This window comes from Erythrolamprus reginae, chromosome 1 (assembly GCF_031021105.1).
Source record: "Erythrolamprus reginae isolate rEryReg1 chromosome 1, rEryReg1.hap1, whole genome shotgun sequence".
Lineage (NCBI taxonomy): Eukaryota > Metazoa > Chordata > Lepidosauria > Squamata > Dipsadidae > Erythrolamprus > Erythrolamprus reginae.
The window spans coordinates 70,691,218-70,706,786 of NC_091950.1; the positions used below are offsets into that span (position 1 = coordinate 70,691,218).

The window sequence follows — 15,569 nt, forward strand, 5'->3', positions numbered from 1 at the left end:
ATCAATTATTATCAAGGAGAATTTTTTTTAATCAACACTGGCAGGGCAAGCTATACTGTATAAACAGGGAACAAACCCCACACTCATGTGCAGGATGATGTTAGCTAGTTGGGTAGTGAAATATCTGCAAACATAAAACCAATTTCAGAGAGCACCAAGGAGTCTACAGTTTAACCCTGAGCTACCTATACTCTCTTCTATTGGAACAAACTAAAAACTAAAATCTGAAAGTTCCGATGTAATAAAATTGTTAATTGCCTGGCATTATACAACTGGGAAGTCCATAAAATACATTTATCTCTTAACTATATCAAGCAGAGCAGTACTGCTTGGAATCAAATATTTGGAGTGCAGTATTCTTAAGATAAAAGTAGCATTTATGGCTTGCCCTATCTCCTTGAAACTCCCATATACTACAGTGACAGACGTACATATCTCAAGGTGCCAAGAGTTTAGAGCCAAGAAAATGCTCAAAGAAAGGCCTTTTATAAAGACAAGCTTGGACCCGACTTTCCGATGGAGATATGCACCATTTCAAATTATAAATCAGAATAACTTTCTAAAGGCATGTTGGAAAGTGTATTGCAAAAGATGTATTGAATAGATTAAATGTGTAATAGATCAATTATAAAACTTCCTTCTTCTGTTGTCTTCATTTTTACTTTTTGTGTCCTATATTTTGAAAAAAATAACAGCCAGACAAAATTTTGAGAAAAAAAAATCTGCTATAGAAATAGTAAATTTCTATAGAGGCTCCACTTTGCAGCCCAATTCTTCATGAAAGTAACTTTCTGGGAAGGAGGGTCAACATTATTATTATTATTATTATTATTATTATTATTATTATTATTATTATTATTTGGATTTGTATTATTATTATTATTCAACTTAAATATTGTTTTTCAACAGCTTTAATCGCTTTTATTCACTACTTGTACTTACATACACATTTAAAAAAATAAATATATAGTTTCCTGTTCCTGTTAGATGTATTTTTTCACCTTTCTATATGTTCCTTTCTATTTTTGGTTTCCAATGACATTTGTAATTTAGATTCAGTCTTCAGAGTTTAAAATTCCTGAATTTTTCACTTCTTATATAATCTAAATTTAATTCAAAAAATGACTGAAAAACTCAGTATTGAATGTGTGTATGTCTGTGTACAACTGATTTCACTGTGATACTTTTTGTAGGATAATCAAGACATTTTCTAAAAACTAAAACTGCAAACCTTCCACGTTTTTAGCAATGGTGGTGAGGTGCTATATCTGTGAATGGATGCAAATAAACTAGCATAGACTTACTTGAGCCAGTGCAGCATCTCGCTCTTCTATCAATGCATTAATTTCTTCAGCTGTTATTTTCTTTTTCTGTTTCTGAGTCCTGTATATGCGATCGACAATTATAGCGCCTGTCCTCCATATAGCCATACCGGTGTCTGCATTGTTTATTCTGTTCAGTAATTCCTGTAATGTCTACCAACAGCATTCTATGTTAGTCAGACAAGAAGTTTTAATATACTTTATTTAATATAGGGTTTTAATTAATAGGCACATGTGAATTGTAAATTGACTGAGTGAAGTTATTGAATTTTCATACTGCTGCAAAGATGTACATTATTAGTGTGTCAATTCTTCTTTTTCCCACATCTTAGTTTCTGAAACCCACTCAATTGAACTTAAGCCTCTAAGATATAAGACTGACATCAAGAAATCTCCTCAGAGAATGGCTTACCATGTCATTTTCTTCAGGGTTAATATTTTCTAGCCTAGAAAAAAGGACACAGAAAGCCTGATCAGTAGCATTTCCTTAGTGCAGCAAAATGAATTCGCTTTTTAAATCTTTAGAACCCTCAAGTAATTTCATTCTACTGGTCTTTAGAGTCAGCCATGACACTGAACATATTAAAGTGCCACCTGCTCGATTCCATCTTTCAATAATGCTCCATATCTTCAGCACTGACTTCAGAATGTTAAGTTATTAATGTTTACTGCTATATATGACTACAAGGATCAATTGTTCATATGTGCTTAGATGAAGAAAGTTCCCCTGCGGCAGGGGCACCGAGACACCTTTTATTTATTTAATTCTGCACCCACTGAAATACATAAATAAACCTCCGGTAGAAATTATATATTTTAATTTTATCACATCCCTCATGACAAAATAAAAGAGAAAATAAAAATCTCCAGCTGTCCAATTCTATGTCCGAGGCTCACTGTTTTTAATGAAATTTATCTGCAAGTACGTTTGCATGGAATTGCCATCACAAGTCAGTGCAACAAAGTCTAATGATTTTTTTTACTTCTTAACAGTAATTTAGGAATTACTGTTTAGTAATTAGGAATTTAATTTAGGAAATTAAACTTTCTCTAAAACCCCAAACAATTAGACTGGAACAATGTGATAAGCAGAAAGACTTGCACCCCGGTTTTTTCAATGGATGCATTTTTCCAGTTGTTACTAGCGCAGTCAAAATCTTTCTGCAGAACTGCACATTATTAGCTCAAAACATTTGTTCTACCTCACTTCTAAACAATGGTAATGAATTAAAAAAAATATAACATTATAAAAGGTTGAATGAAAAGCTTGTAAATATATTTTAACCTTTCTGTAAAATTGAATTATACCAATAAGTAGAGCAAGTAATCAAGTTATGATATCATTCAAATCAGGGATTAGGCAATGAAGCTGGAGTCTGCATATGGTAGAAATACTGCATAGCATTCCTCAATTACCTATTAATATTGAAGCAAGGGATGGTGGAATATTTCCATTCGTGCTTTTATGCAAGCTTATCTAATTTTGCACTTAAAATGAAAACTCAGTGCACCATAAAATTACAGATTTTTCAAACTTTGCATGCCCACATGCAAAAAATATCTCTAACTATTGTGAAAATAATATAATGATATAAAGTACACATGAAAGAAAATTGCAAAAGGTCTGTATTTAAAAAATAGCATAAACAAAAACAACAACAAAAATGCATATTAACAAATTAATGGATCATTTTGCAACACCTTTAAAAAGGTTTCCAGATGAAGTGAACTTAACCAAAAAATGTTATATTTCAAATTAACAAAATGCTTTACAGTGGTACCTCATGATACGAACCCCTCGTCATACGAACTTTTCAAGATAAGAACCCAGGGTTCGGAATTTTTTTGCCTCTTCTTACGAACTTTTTTCACCTTACGAACCTGCGGCCGGCCGCTGGGATGCCCCACCTCCAGACTTGAGTTCCTCCCGTTTTTTCCCACCCTGTCCTGCCCCATTCTCCCCTCTGGATCTCCATGGGTTCCCCCCGTTTTTCCCCACCCTGTCTTGCACCATTCTCCCCTCTGGATCTCCATGGGTTTCCTCCGTTTTTCTCCACTTGGTCCTGCCCCATTCTCCCCTCTGGATCTCCATGGGTTTCCTCCATTTTTCTCCATTCTGTCCTGCCCCATTCTCCCCTCTGGATCTCCATGGGTTTCCTCCGTTTTTCTCCACTCTGTCCTGCCCCATTCTCCCCTCTGGATCTCCATGGGTTTCCTCCGTTTTTCTCCACTCTGTCCTGCCCCATTCTCCCCTCTGGATCTCCATGGGTTTCCTCCGTTTTTCTCCACTCTGTCCTGCCCCATTCTCCCCTCTGGATCTCCATGGGTTTCCTCCGTTTTTCTCCACTCTGTCCTGCCCCATTCTCCCCTCTGGATCTCCATGGGTTTCCTCCGTTTTTCTCCACTCTGTCCTGCCCCATTCTCCCCTCTGGATCTCCATGGGTTTCCTCCGTTTTTCTCCACCCTGTTCTGCCCCATTCTCCCCTCTGGATCTCCATGGGTTTCCTCCGTTTTTCTCCACTCTGTCCTGCCCCATTCTCCCCTCTGGATCTCCATGGGTTTCCTCCGTTTTTCTCCACTCTGTCCTGCCCCATTCTCCCCTCTGGATCTCCATGGGTTTCCTCCGTTTTTCTCCACTCTGTCCTGCCCCATTCTCCCCTCTGGATCTCCATGGGTTTCCTCCGTTTTTCTCCACTCTGTCCTGCCCCATTCTCCCCTCTGGATCTCCATGGGTTTCCTCCGTTTTTCTCCACTCTGTCCTGCCCCATTCTCCCCTCTGGATCTCCATGGGTTTCCTCCATTTTTCTCCACTCTGTCCTGCCCCATTCTCCCCTCTGGATCGCCATGGGTTTCCCTCCCCCCACTCTGTTCGCCTCAGCTTCGTCTGCCGACAGCTTTTTTAAAAAAGCCTTAATGTTTTGGATTTTCCTAATCGGCTTGCACGCATTATTGGCTTTTCCATTGATCCCTATGGGAAACATTGTTTCATCTTACGAACTTTTCACCTTACGAACCTCGTCCTGGAACCAATTAAGTTCGTAAGATGAGGTATTACTGTATTTTGTTTTACTTTGTTTCTGATGGAAAAGTGACCTCAAAAGATCTGATTGTCTATAAAGTAAGACTTCTAATTCACAACTTTGTAGTCCAAATTCTGAACCCGTGGATGAAATGTGACATTTCCTTTAATTATCCATGCATAAATCAATACTGATTTCCCTCTCTTACATACTCAGTCAATCATCACCTTGTCTATGTCAGGATCAAGATTGAGATCACACATGAATTAATCTAAACTGTAGCAAATAAAACCAGTGTCCTGCTTAAGACCTGTAGAAATGTAGCTCTTTCTAATCATTCCAAGGAGGAGAACCAAGAACTTAAGAGATTGGGCCCACAGAGATTCCCACAAACTATGTTCACAAAATGGAGATTAGAAACACGTTATATAATTACTAAAGAAATCCACCAATTATTTCATACTTTCTTCTATGTCTAGCAAAGTAGGAGCTAGAAAATAAATGTGTGCATGTATGCATGGAGTTAGGTATGTACAGCATACATATTTGCATAATATGAAGAAAGTGTGATAGATACAGTTGAGCTTTCCCACAAAACAGTGGACATTATGTAGTCAGATTAAAGCATTAGATGTGTACATACGTTTCGAGAGGTTGTTCCAGTAGCCTTACTTGTTTACACACATCATTTTTCTCCTCACTGGCCAACTTCAGGCTAGCCATGATGGCTTCATCATGGTTATGTTGTGCAGAATGAATTTCTTCTACCAGAGCTGCAATATAGTAAATAAGTATATAGTTTAAGATGACTCACAAAAGAAATTTATCTATTTTATAGATGTTTTTAACTTTTCTAAATTAATGGATATTTATTTATCCATGAGAACTAACTATACCATCTTTCATCTGAAGCATTTTCAGACAGACAACCATATTAGTCAGGACCCAATTAAATTTTTCTAAATTAAATGAAGGAATTGCTGAGCCTAATGTAGATCTTTTTAAAGCTTGCTTAAGGGGTGAAAGCATTCAATGAATTATTTTTCCTTTAAGGCGTTGTTTATCAATTTTGGCAGTGTCAAGATGTGTGGATTTCAATTCCCAGAATTCCCTCGCCCAGCCTTGCTAGTTGTCACGATTGAAAAACACTGTTTTAAGGAAATGCTGTATTCTACCAGATGTCAAGACTGATGTAAAGTTGCCATGTAAAAAGAACCATGCTGGATCAGAGCAAAGGCTCATCTACTTGAATAATCTTTTCCCACATGCAGTGCAACTTGAGCATTTTTTAGGGAAAAGTTCTAGTAAAAGTAAGAACATGATGCAAAGTCATTACATTTGGTCTTCACCTTGATTCTATATAACTGCCTGCTTCTGAGGGTAAAGAGGTAAGAAATATAAATTTCATGGTATTCCCCACTCGCTGTGTTTAAAATTAATAAGTAACCATGTTTTTAAAAAACATTTGAAATCTCATGACAGCTTACATGCAAATATCAAGTTCTTGTGAGATTTTTGATGCTCATAAAAATTGTGCATTTTCTATGGTTTACCTATGAAAGGTTTGAGGCAAAATTGCCAAAATGTTTGGTCCATTAGCAAAATTTTACATGATTTGTAGTGAAAAGAAAAGTAATATTGCAAGATTTTCGCTGTTCTGGTATGCAACTATGCTATAAAGACAAGATCACTGAAATCAAAGAACAGTTGTTGTTAATAATAATAATAATAATAATAATAATAATAATAATAATAATAATGCACGAATCCCAGCGACCAGTTAGGTCTCACAGAGTTGGCCTTCTCTGGGTCCTGTCGACTAAACAATGCCATTTGGCGAGACCCAGGGGAAGAGCCTTCTCTGTGGTGGCCCCGACCCTCTGGAACCAACTCCCCCCAGAGATCAGAATTGCCCCCACCCTCCTTGCCTTTCGCAAGCTCCTTAAAACCCACCTTTAAAATTTTTTTAAATATTAGATTTGTTATATGTTGTTTCACTATTGTTGTTAGCTGCCCCGAGTCTGCGGAGAGGGGCGGCATACAAATGAAATGAAATGAAATGAAATGAAATGAATAAATGAATAAATGAATGAATGAATAAATGAATAAATAAATAAATAAATAAATATCCTCCTCCTCCTTCCCGTCCCCCTTCTCCACTTCTTCTTGTCCTCTTCCTCCTCCTCCTCCTGTTTAGCACCATATTATCTAGTATGGGGGTCTATTTCAGATCTAGTCTGAAAATAATAGCTCAGTCTTAAATCATAGCTGATGTAAGTCTTGTCCAAAGGATTCTAGAGTAGCGGTCACCAACCGGTGGTCCGTGAACCACTGGTGGTCCATGAGAAAATGTTGGTGGTCCACAGAAAAATTATTTGCATTTTTTATATTGCACTAAATCTGGTGTCCTCAAACGACGGCCCCTGGGCCAGATACATGAAATGAATGTTTGTGTTGCTGCAGAGGGGATCCCCCTTTTTGCACGGATTAGAGGGGGCAGAAATTCTGATTTGGGGTCTGCTTCAGCCTCCTGGTGTAGGGCTTTGGGCAAAGGCTAGAGGGAAGTGCCAATAGTGGTGAAGAGCCAGAGGGCCTTGTTCCAGTGTGACTGTACCATGGCCTGGAACTGGCTGACCATCTAAGCCCTCTGAGCCTCCAGGCACGAGTACCTGGCCTTCCCTTCCCACAGGACTTCTCTCTGCTTGGAAAGCCTATGCTCATAGTCCTCCAGTGAGGTGTTTCTGCTAAGCCTCTTCTTGGTCAGATCAATTTGAACTGAGCCAGCTGTTTTGCCAACTCTTTCTTGTGATGGCTTCTTAGCTCCAACAACTGTTCCCTGTTAGGGCCGTAATGAGCCCAGGAGGGGAGGCGAGGAGTGACTGCCAGGGGAGGAGTGAGTATAGGATGTCGAGGCGCCCCTTGACGTGAGTGGCCCGCCATGCCCACCCAGCCATGCCCACCCAGTCAGTCGTTAGGCAGGTCATATTAGTGGTCTGTAGGATTTAGAATTATGAATTCAGTTCTCCTTGAGGTCCTTGCTCTAGAGCACAATGAAGAATGAAAGCACAATAAATATAATTTAAAAGTTTAAAAAACCCAATCATAATATAGCAGGTTATAGATAATGCCACTGTTGAAAAATTTATTACAATTTTGGAGAAAACTATATTATAATACACACAACTTATGTTTTGAGCAACTAACATTTGAAGCTGCTTCTGCAAAAGACATTAAAATAGTTAGTCTTTTATGAGACTTATACCCTAATTTTCTCTTGTACAGCTCAAAGTGGCATATAGCAAAATGTTAATCATATAAATTAGTGGATACTATTCTATTTTAAATTGGATCAATGGACAAACTGCTGTGTGAAGGGAGGGGAAAATAATCACACTGATAAAAGAAAAAAAACACACACCAAAACCCTGGGTAATCCATTTGACTTTAGCGGAACAATGGGCAAAGATTTTCAGGTCTATTGCATCAAAGTCACCTTTGCTACTTCCTGGAACACCTAGGTTTATCTTGGCAAAGTATTTCAACCAAGCCAAGTTCGTTTAAGTATTTTTTTTAAAATGACATTTTAGTTGAAATATGAAGCTTTTTGAAATATTCAATGTCATGTGGAGGGAATAAGGTATCAGTCGCATTGCCAAAGCCAGAAGTCTATTATTTTCAGTGAAAGTTGGCATAAAAGTATACCCAACAAATCAATTGTATTTTAAGGAGACTGAAAAAAAACTCCATATTTTTATTAGTAAAGTAAATCTAGCTTATCTTACTGTAGTAGCAGTCCGTCAAAATTTGAGTATCATACCAAGCCAAACATCTGGATTACAAAATGGCTTTTTTCTGAAAGACAATTGTACTAGAGCCATCAAGACTAACAGACTTGTACTTTTAAGATAGATAATAACTGTAAACAGTTAAGGTACATAGCTATTTCAAAGTTCACTTAGAAAATCAACATAGCATTTTAGTTAGAATTTGCTCATTAAATACCCATAACAGTAATGCAAATTATACGAGAGCGAATAAAGCAAATACGTATATTTCTTTGTTTTATTAAATGTAAAATCTACTGCATAGGCTGTGTTGTATAAACTTTTCTCTTTAACTATTAAAAGGAAGTCTTTACAAAAGTCATTAGAGATCCTCATTCTTTGACTTGTATAAATTTCAATATTTGTTCAGTAAAGGTTCACAGCAGTTAAATTACATTAACAAATATTATTAGCGACTATGTAAGCCAACTAAGTAAAATACTTATATTGCAGGTAAAACAAATCATTGGATGTTTACGATAATATTTGGACATGTCCACTTTTAAACAAGCTTATCAAATATTCTGTAATTCTAAACCAAATTACAGAAACTCAGAGTAGATCTTTCTACCCCACCCCCATGCTCAAATTTGTTTAGTAAGCTAATTGTTTTCTAATATGAGATAAAGCAAATATGAAGAAGCTGAATCATTTGCAGTATAAGTTTACTGAGTCAAAGCAGTGTACATATTTTCTCAGCTAAACCCAGTTCTGTTGGCAAACCTTTTGGCCACACTTTCAGGCTACCTTTAAAATACAGTAGTAGCAAGAGAGGGTGTTAGAAATCATTCTAGTATAAACATTGGTTCACGATTCTCCAAACAACAGAAACTTGAAGGGGTGGTGGATGAGGCAAAGAGAGAGGGCATCTATGTCTGTTTGCTGATTTCTTAGAGGTCATCTGTGTAAATATAGAAACTGAATAGTGAATGCTGGAAAGAAGGAATAGTTAGGAGTTTTAGATAGTGTACTGCAAACCTCAAATGACATGAAGAGTGGGTGGGGGTAATAGAGCTTTAACCGTTTAGAAAACAGATAAGATTTCTAAATAAACCGAGATAATTAAGATATTGTTCTACATTTTCAATTGTTCTGTAATGTGCAATTCTAAAATAATCTTTTGTCGTAGATACTTTGCCTATATGCTGAAGCCCTGCTTTGCATTTTTCTGGAATAAAAAGACAGCATATCACCCCTCAAGGAGTTTTTATATATTCAGAAATTTTCCATTCTCTCCATAATTATTCCTTAGTTTGCATATTTCATGAGATTTTAGCTGCACTATTTCTTACAGGTATTTTCGGTTAAGTGAAAAATAAATCTGCCATAGCATGCAGATTGTCATAAGAATTTTGTGATTTTGGAGTTCGTATTTAAGATTAGGGACTGTTGAACTCTGTGTGACCCAGGCTTTTGCTCAGAGCTGGTTAAGGACTGATCACAAGACTTTTAATGGCTTCGCACAGCTATCTTTCCCCACAAGAGTCAATATGAAGGACTACTGAGCTACTTTTTATTTTCAGGCTATCCCTAGTAAAGATAAAACACTCCTAATCTGAAAAAATATTTTCAAGGACAAACTATAGAGAGTTAATATGTAAACGACCTGAAACTGAACAAATAACATTTCTAATTTTGTCTCCGTTTCAAATAAATAGGGAAGAGTGCAATATAAAGCTTATTTGAAATTAAATTATATGAATCACAGATTCCTATAATTTTTTAAAAAGAAAATTGAGGGGGAAAATGGGTTTTGCTCATTAAAAAAATTGATTTTTCTACAGGTTTAAGCAAATGTCTCCAATTCAAAAGAGTGAAAGGTGTCTTTATGGAAGTGTTGCTAGAATATACAGCAGCATTTATTTGCTTATATATAAAATGATCAACTTGCATATGTCATCATTAGCAAAATGCTGGCAAACCTGAAAAATCATCTAGGATTCGCATTGGGATCTTACGAAATAACCAAACGTGAGTAGTTTCCAGACATAACCATTTGATAAAACACCAGATTTTTATTTTTATTTATTTATTTTTATTTACTTATTTGTCCAATACACAAATACATAGGAAGAAAAATAGACATGTAGTAATATATATAAGGGTAAAGTGAACTTAGAGGAGAGGATATATGAAAGAAAGAAAATATATATGATAAGTGAGAGAAAGGAAAGACAATTGGACAGGGGACGAAAGGCACACCAGTGCACTTATGTACGCCCCTTAATTGATTGATGTTAATTAAATCACCAAAACATAGAAATCTTACAGGGAAAAAAAAGAATGAAACAGAATTAGAACAATTTTAAGAAGACAAAACCAGATATTACATACTGCAAATCATTTACATTTTAAAGTGACTCAGTAGATAAAGCTACGTGCATTAACACTGCTAGAAATACCAACACATTTATTGCCTTGTATATATTTAGTTTGAGGCATTTAATTGATCCTACTTTTATACCCAAACTGTTTAGCAATACCTGTAAAAGTAAATGAAAAGGCTTTGCACTCTGGTGTTTTCCTGTTTACTTAGATCCTCAGAGGGAAAATGAAAGAGAAGGCATGCAAATAAGAATGTATACATTTCCTTCCACTGTATTTACATTTCTGATTTCCTTGCTAAAACCAGTTGCCTTGCAACCCTAAACTTACTGCGTCTTTTAAAGTACACATTTTAGTAGACATGACTTGAAAGCTTATGTGCTGCCACTTATCAAAAGTAGTCAAAGACAAAAGTCATCCACATACACACCCATAAAAACATCTGCAACTAAACTCAATTGATATTCTACTTGAGTTGTACATAAACAAATAGCTCTTAAAAGGATGGTTTCTCAGTGGATACCTGGATTTGTTTTTCTTTCTTTTTACTGATAGGGAAGGTTGACATACAACACTTACTACTAAAATACTAGTCTCAGTTATTCCTACAGTTAAAAACAAAACAATAGCAATAACCAATATCTGTGGAGGTGGGAGTGTGTAGGAGAAACTAGAGAGCTATATTAGCAATCACTCCATACAGTCAAAATGCACTATTCAAACTGTGTGAATGTCTGTTATTCTACAAAGACATTCACATTTTAGGATAACCTTATTTTCAAATAAGGTTTAAGAAGAAATAATTTTTCTCATCCCCTATACTAGTTTTGGAAAAGTGCATTTCTTTCCTATATACTGGTGCATTACGTTCTACAACTTTAGAGAAAAATTCTCTCCTCCTTAAAGTCCATTAGGTAAACTCCAACTGATTTTAGTGAAATGAGACAGGACCTATAGCTTATTAAAGGTCTTGGGATTTGTCAAGACACATATAATGAAAGATTTAGGAAATTTATTTGCATAATACAACAAACCTACAATAAAAATAGGCTTGGGTGTATTCTGCATGTAGAAAAATGAATTTAGGGTAGAATTATATGGAAAAAACCTGTATATTACATACTTCAAAAATAAAATGTCATAGATATTTAGATTTACAAACACCAGGGTTGGGAACTATTGTGAACTTTTGGCTAAAGCCCAATATTGGCCTTATTTCAGTTTAATTGGAAGAGGATCTTAAATTCATCTTCTCCATGAGGTATTGGGAACCTGGATTTCTCTTTGTAGCAAAGGTTAATAAGAAATGTGTCTGCAAAAGTCAAACAGCATTAAATATCAAAAACTGATTATTATTCTGCGGCAGTTGTTCTGTCATTCATAATCTCTCCATGCTTCACCCTTCCACAGCTAATCTTTAATGGATGACATGCAAGAAGGAAAAATAAATGGCATCTAAAAAGAAATACCGAAGTGAGCTAAAAATATAGTTTTCTCTTCAGTGGAGACAAAAGGAAAAAGGAAATATCCATGATAAAAGAACTTTAGGACTATTTGTTTTTTGTTTTGAATGGACCAAGCACAAACCTATTATTTACTGCAATAAAATTGTTTCAATTTGATCCAAAAATATTTAAAAAACCAAACAATTTGTCCTGTTTCAAAGTTTTAATGCTTTAGTTGAAGGACTGAAAAGAAGAATGGCAGAGTGATGTTAGAAATTTTGAATGGGACTGTAAGGAAGCATATCAAAGCGCAGATGTGACTCTGCACCTCTGCCAAGATAAATCTGAAAATTCTTTCTATATTTAGACCAATACTACCTTACAGGAAATATCTAAGGCCCCAAAAAGGTCACAGTGGCCCAGTCTGATAAATAACAATGTAAGATATTTAGATTTGCGTTTATTTAAATAAATGAAATATAACCACTGTGTAGTTTTAAAATAATAAACTGCTTCAACATTACAGCTTTTGTACAGTTTTAAAAGTTTCTCAGAATTTCATCTCATGTAAAATAGTGGTATTATTAATAAATAGAAATTTAGCTTAGAATCTATTTGTCTATATTTTGAATTTGAGATAGCTTTGTTTCAGTTCTAAGATCCAGCCACCAAACTTTCTGCTCTTCAAGAATATAAGGCAAATTTATATTTGTTTCACAGTTTCTTCTATTTATTATCATTTAAGATTATAGACTGATATTGTGTTGCATATGCTTATAATGATGATAACAACAGAAGGGTCTTAGCGAGATGAAACAATATCCCCGCATACAGAGGGGATGGAGCAGAGTTTTGAAATATTGCTGATTATTATTCTCCAAATAGTAATTTCTGTTTCAAACAGTAGCAATAGTCAGACTCTTAAATTAGCTGATATCTTTTCTCAGTACAGCGTGGCCAAGTGCCAAGGACTTTAATGAAACAACAAATATTAACTAACTGACTGGCAGTGTTTATCTGGAACGCCCTGGTCTGTTATTGCAAGTGTGGAACAAGTTAAAAAGAATTGTAAAGTGGCTTCTAAGATTTACTGAAGCGGTGTACAGTTATTGCCGAAGAGACGGAGTAATGACACGGACACAAGAGCTGGATTTAAACTTGGGTCATTTTTATTAATTAATAATTTGCATAATTTATTTAATTAAATTAGCATAAATTAGCATAAATTAGCATAAATCAACATGCTTAACTATGACCCAAACAGTGGACCTGCAGGGTCAAACAAATACTTCCGGGGCGGAAATGACGTAGCAAATCAACATTCCTGGGCAACTATGGGCGTAGCTCGATGCTAGTCCAGGTGAGGGACCTCTCCCTCACCTGAGACCCTGCCATGCTCTCGCATGAGGGGAGTCCCGCCGGCGCACCCCTACCCGGGGACTTCAATGTGCGGGACCCAAAGACAGGTTCCCCCCAACTGCTCAGGTAGCACCCCACCATGAGCTTGGAGAGAACCTGTCAATCATCCCCAAAGATGCCCAAGGGAGAACGCACAGTTGCTAACCACCACCCAGATTTCCGCCCCTAACCTGCCTACCCAAATGACCAAAGGTAAGCCAATCAACCTATTAAATGCAAGCACCCCCTAACCACACATCCATCTCCCCAGTGTGGAATGGGCAAAAAAACGGCCATGCCTAATGGGCAAAGCCGCAAAAAATTCCCATTCGGCCCCCCTAGGGGCGACCCAATAGTAGCACACTGCAAAATAGTGGAGGGCGGGCGGGTGTCTGCTCCAGCTGCCGGTCCCAGCGAAAAGGCTTGGCCCAGGGCCTGCAGGCCCTTAAATAGGGCCTCCAAGCCCCGCCCCTGACCGGCAGCAACGTCAGGCCTCGTGGGCCTGATTTTCGGCCGAAATCTCATCTCGCGAGATTTCGGCCGAAAAACAAGATGGCGGCCGCCATGAGGGAGTCCGGTGTCTGCCCGGTCCCTCCGGCAAAGGCTGCCAGCCGGTAAGTCGACCGGCGCTATTTTATTGAGGAGGTCTGCAAAAAATAACTCAGCAAATCCTGGTCATTCGGACCCCATGGGGCTCTTCAGATGCACACAGTTTGTGTCTCTTTTGCCTCTGTTACATCCAGTAAGAGCTGCCCAATAAAGCCCATAAAAGGAAATGGGATATCTCTGTGTCATTGGGCCTTTATAACTCTGTTCTTTCTAGTGCTGTCAACTTTTTGACCCTTTCATAAAAATAGACGCAGAAAGTCTTACTGGCTACTCAGTGTAAACGTCTGTAGCGTACACATTGCTGAAAGAATGAAAGCAGGCATGTTAGCAAAGAGCAGAGATGTCAGAAGCAGGTGAGCGAGGAACAATAGAGATGGAACTAATGGAAAGCAAGCAGGAGCAGAGTGATGGAGCTGCTGAGAGACAAGAGGCTGGAGATACAGGGAGGACTGTGAACAATGGCATCGAGAAAAAACAACAACTCCCAGGCAGACAAGGACAGAATAGCAGTCAGGTTTCATGGGGCCAGTACCAGCATAAAAACAAAGACCACAGGGGACCGCTCAAAATGAAAAAAAAAAAATTGATGCAAAAGGAGGGAGGCAACATTATCTCCAAATACTGTTCTTCAGAGAAGAATTGTCTAGCTAACTTTTGTTCCTGGGATGATTCTGAGCATGCTAGGCTCTCTCTGACTAGGAGCAACCTTTCTAGCTGTGTACCTGCAGGTGATGTTTGGCTGCAATCATCATTCCTGAGGCTGCCTTAGAAATAGAAACGGGCCATAACAAAATGGAAGGCATCGATAGTGCGATCAAATTAACCTTTGATGATGTCTGCAAACCGTCACACTGCAATAGCAAACCTTCATTTTTACCCATGGTTTCCTCCCAAATTGAGTTTAAATTAAGGAAAGATATGATGTCGTGTACAAGGGGTTTGTGTAGAGGCAATGAAGGTTTAGCCTTTAACTCAGTGTTTCCCAACACTGGCAACTTAAAGATTCAACTCCCAGAATTCCCCAGCCAGCAAGTTGCTAAGGTTGAGAAACACTGCTTTTAATTTAGCCATTTAAAGTCTGTAAGGAAAGGGGGGGGGAGCTAGTGCTTAATGAAAATAATAAAAGGACAGTAATCCAAGTATAGCAATGGACACTTTGAATTTATTTTAGCGGATTCCAAAATATTTATTTACTTACTTGCTTACTTACTTATTTATTTATCTATGTTTCTATGTATAGTCTGGAGGACAGAAGGAAAAGGGGGGACATGATCGAAACATTTAAATATGTTAAAGGGTTAAATAATGTTCAGGAGGGAAGTGTTTTTAATAGGAAAGTGAACACAAGAACAAGGGGACACAATCTGAAGTTAGTTGGGGGAAAGATCAAAAGCAACATGAGAAAATATTATTTTACTGAAAGAGTAGTAGATGCTTGGAACAAACTTCCAGCAGACGTGGTTGGTAAATCCACAGTAACTGAATTTAAACACGCCTGGGATAAACATACATCTATTGTAAGATAAAATACAGGGCAGACTAGATGGACCATGAGGTCTTTTTCTGCCATCAGTCTTCTATGTTTCTATGTTTATTTAATTTGATTTATATGCTGCCCCTCTCCGA

The 15,569-nt window shown here is 37.3% G+C and overlaps 1 protein-coding gene across 3 annotated transcripts in view; it reads right to left on the bottom strand.

The window, feature by feature from the left end:
* The window catches only part of MIPOL1 (mirror-image polydactyly 1), a 249,340-nt gene that overhangs the window by 141,587 nt on the left and 92,184 nt on the right, over positions 1-15,569 (bottom strand). For all 3 annotated transcript variants that reach the window (XM_070755348.1, XM_070755340.1, XM_070755357.1), the window contains 3 exons: positions 4,986-5,115; positions 1,735-1,768; positions 1,305-1,475 (listed from right to left, as the gene is read on the bottom strand). In XM_070755348.1, the coding sequence (XP_070611449.1) occupies positions 1,305-1,475; positions 1,735-1,768; positions 4,986-5,115 (335 nt within the window). The remainder of the gene's footprint in view (positions 1-1,304; positions 1,476-1,734; positions 1,769-4,985; positions 5,116-15,569) is intronic.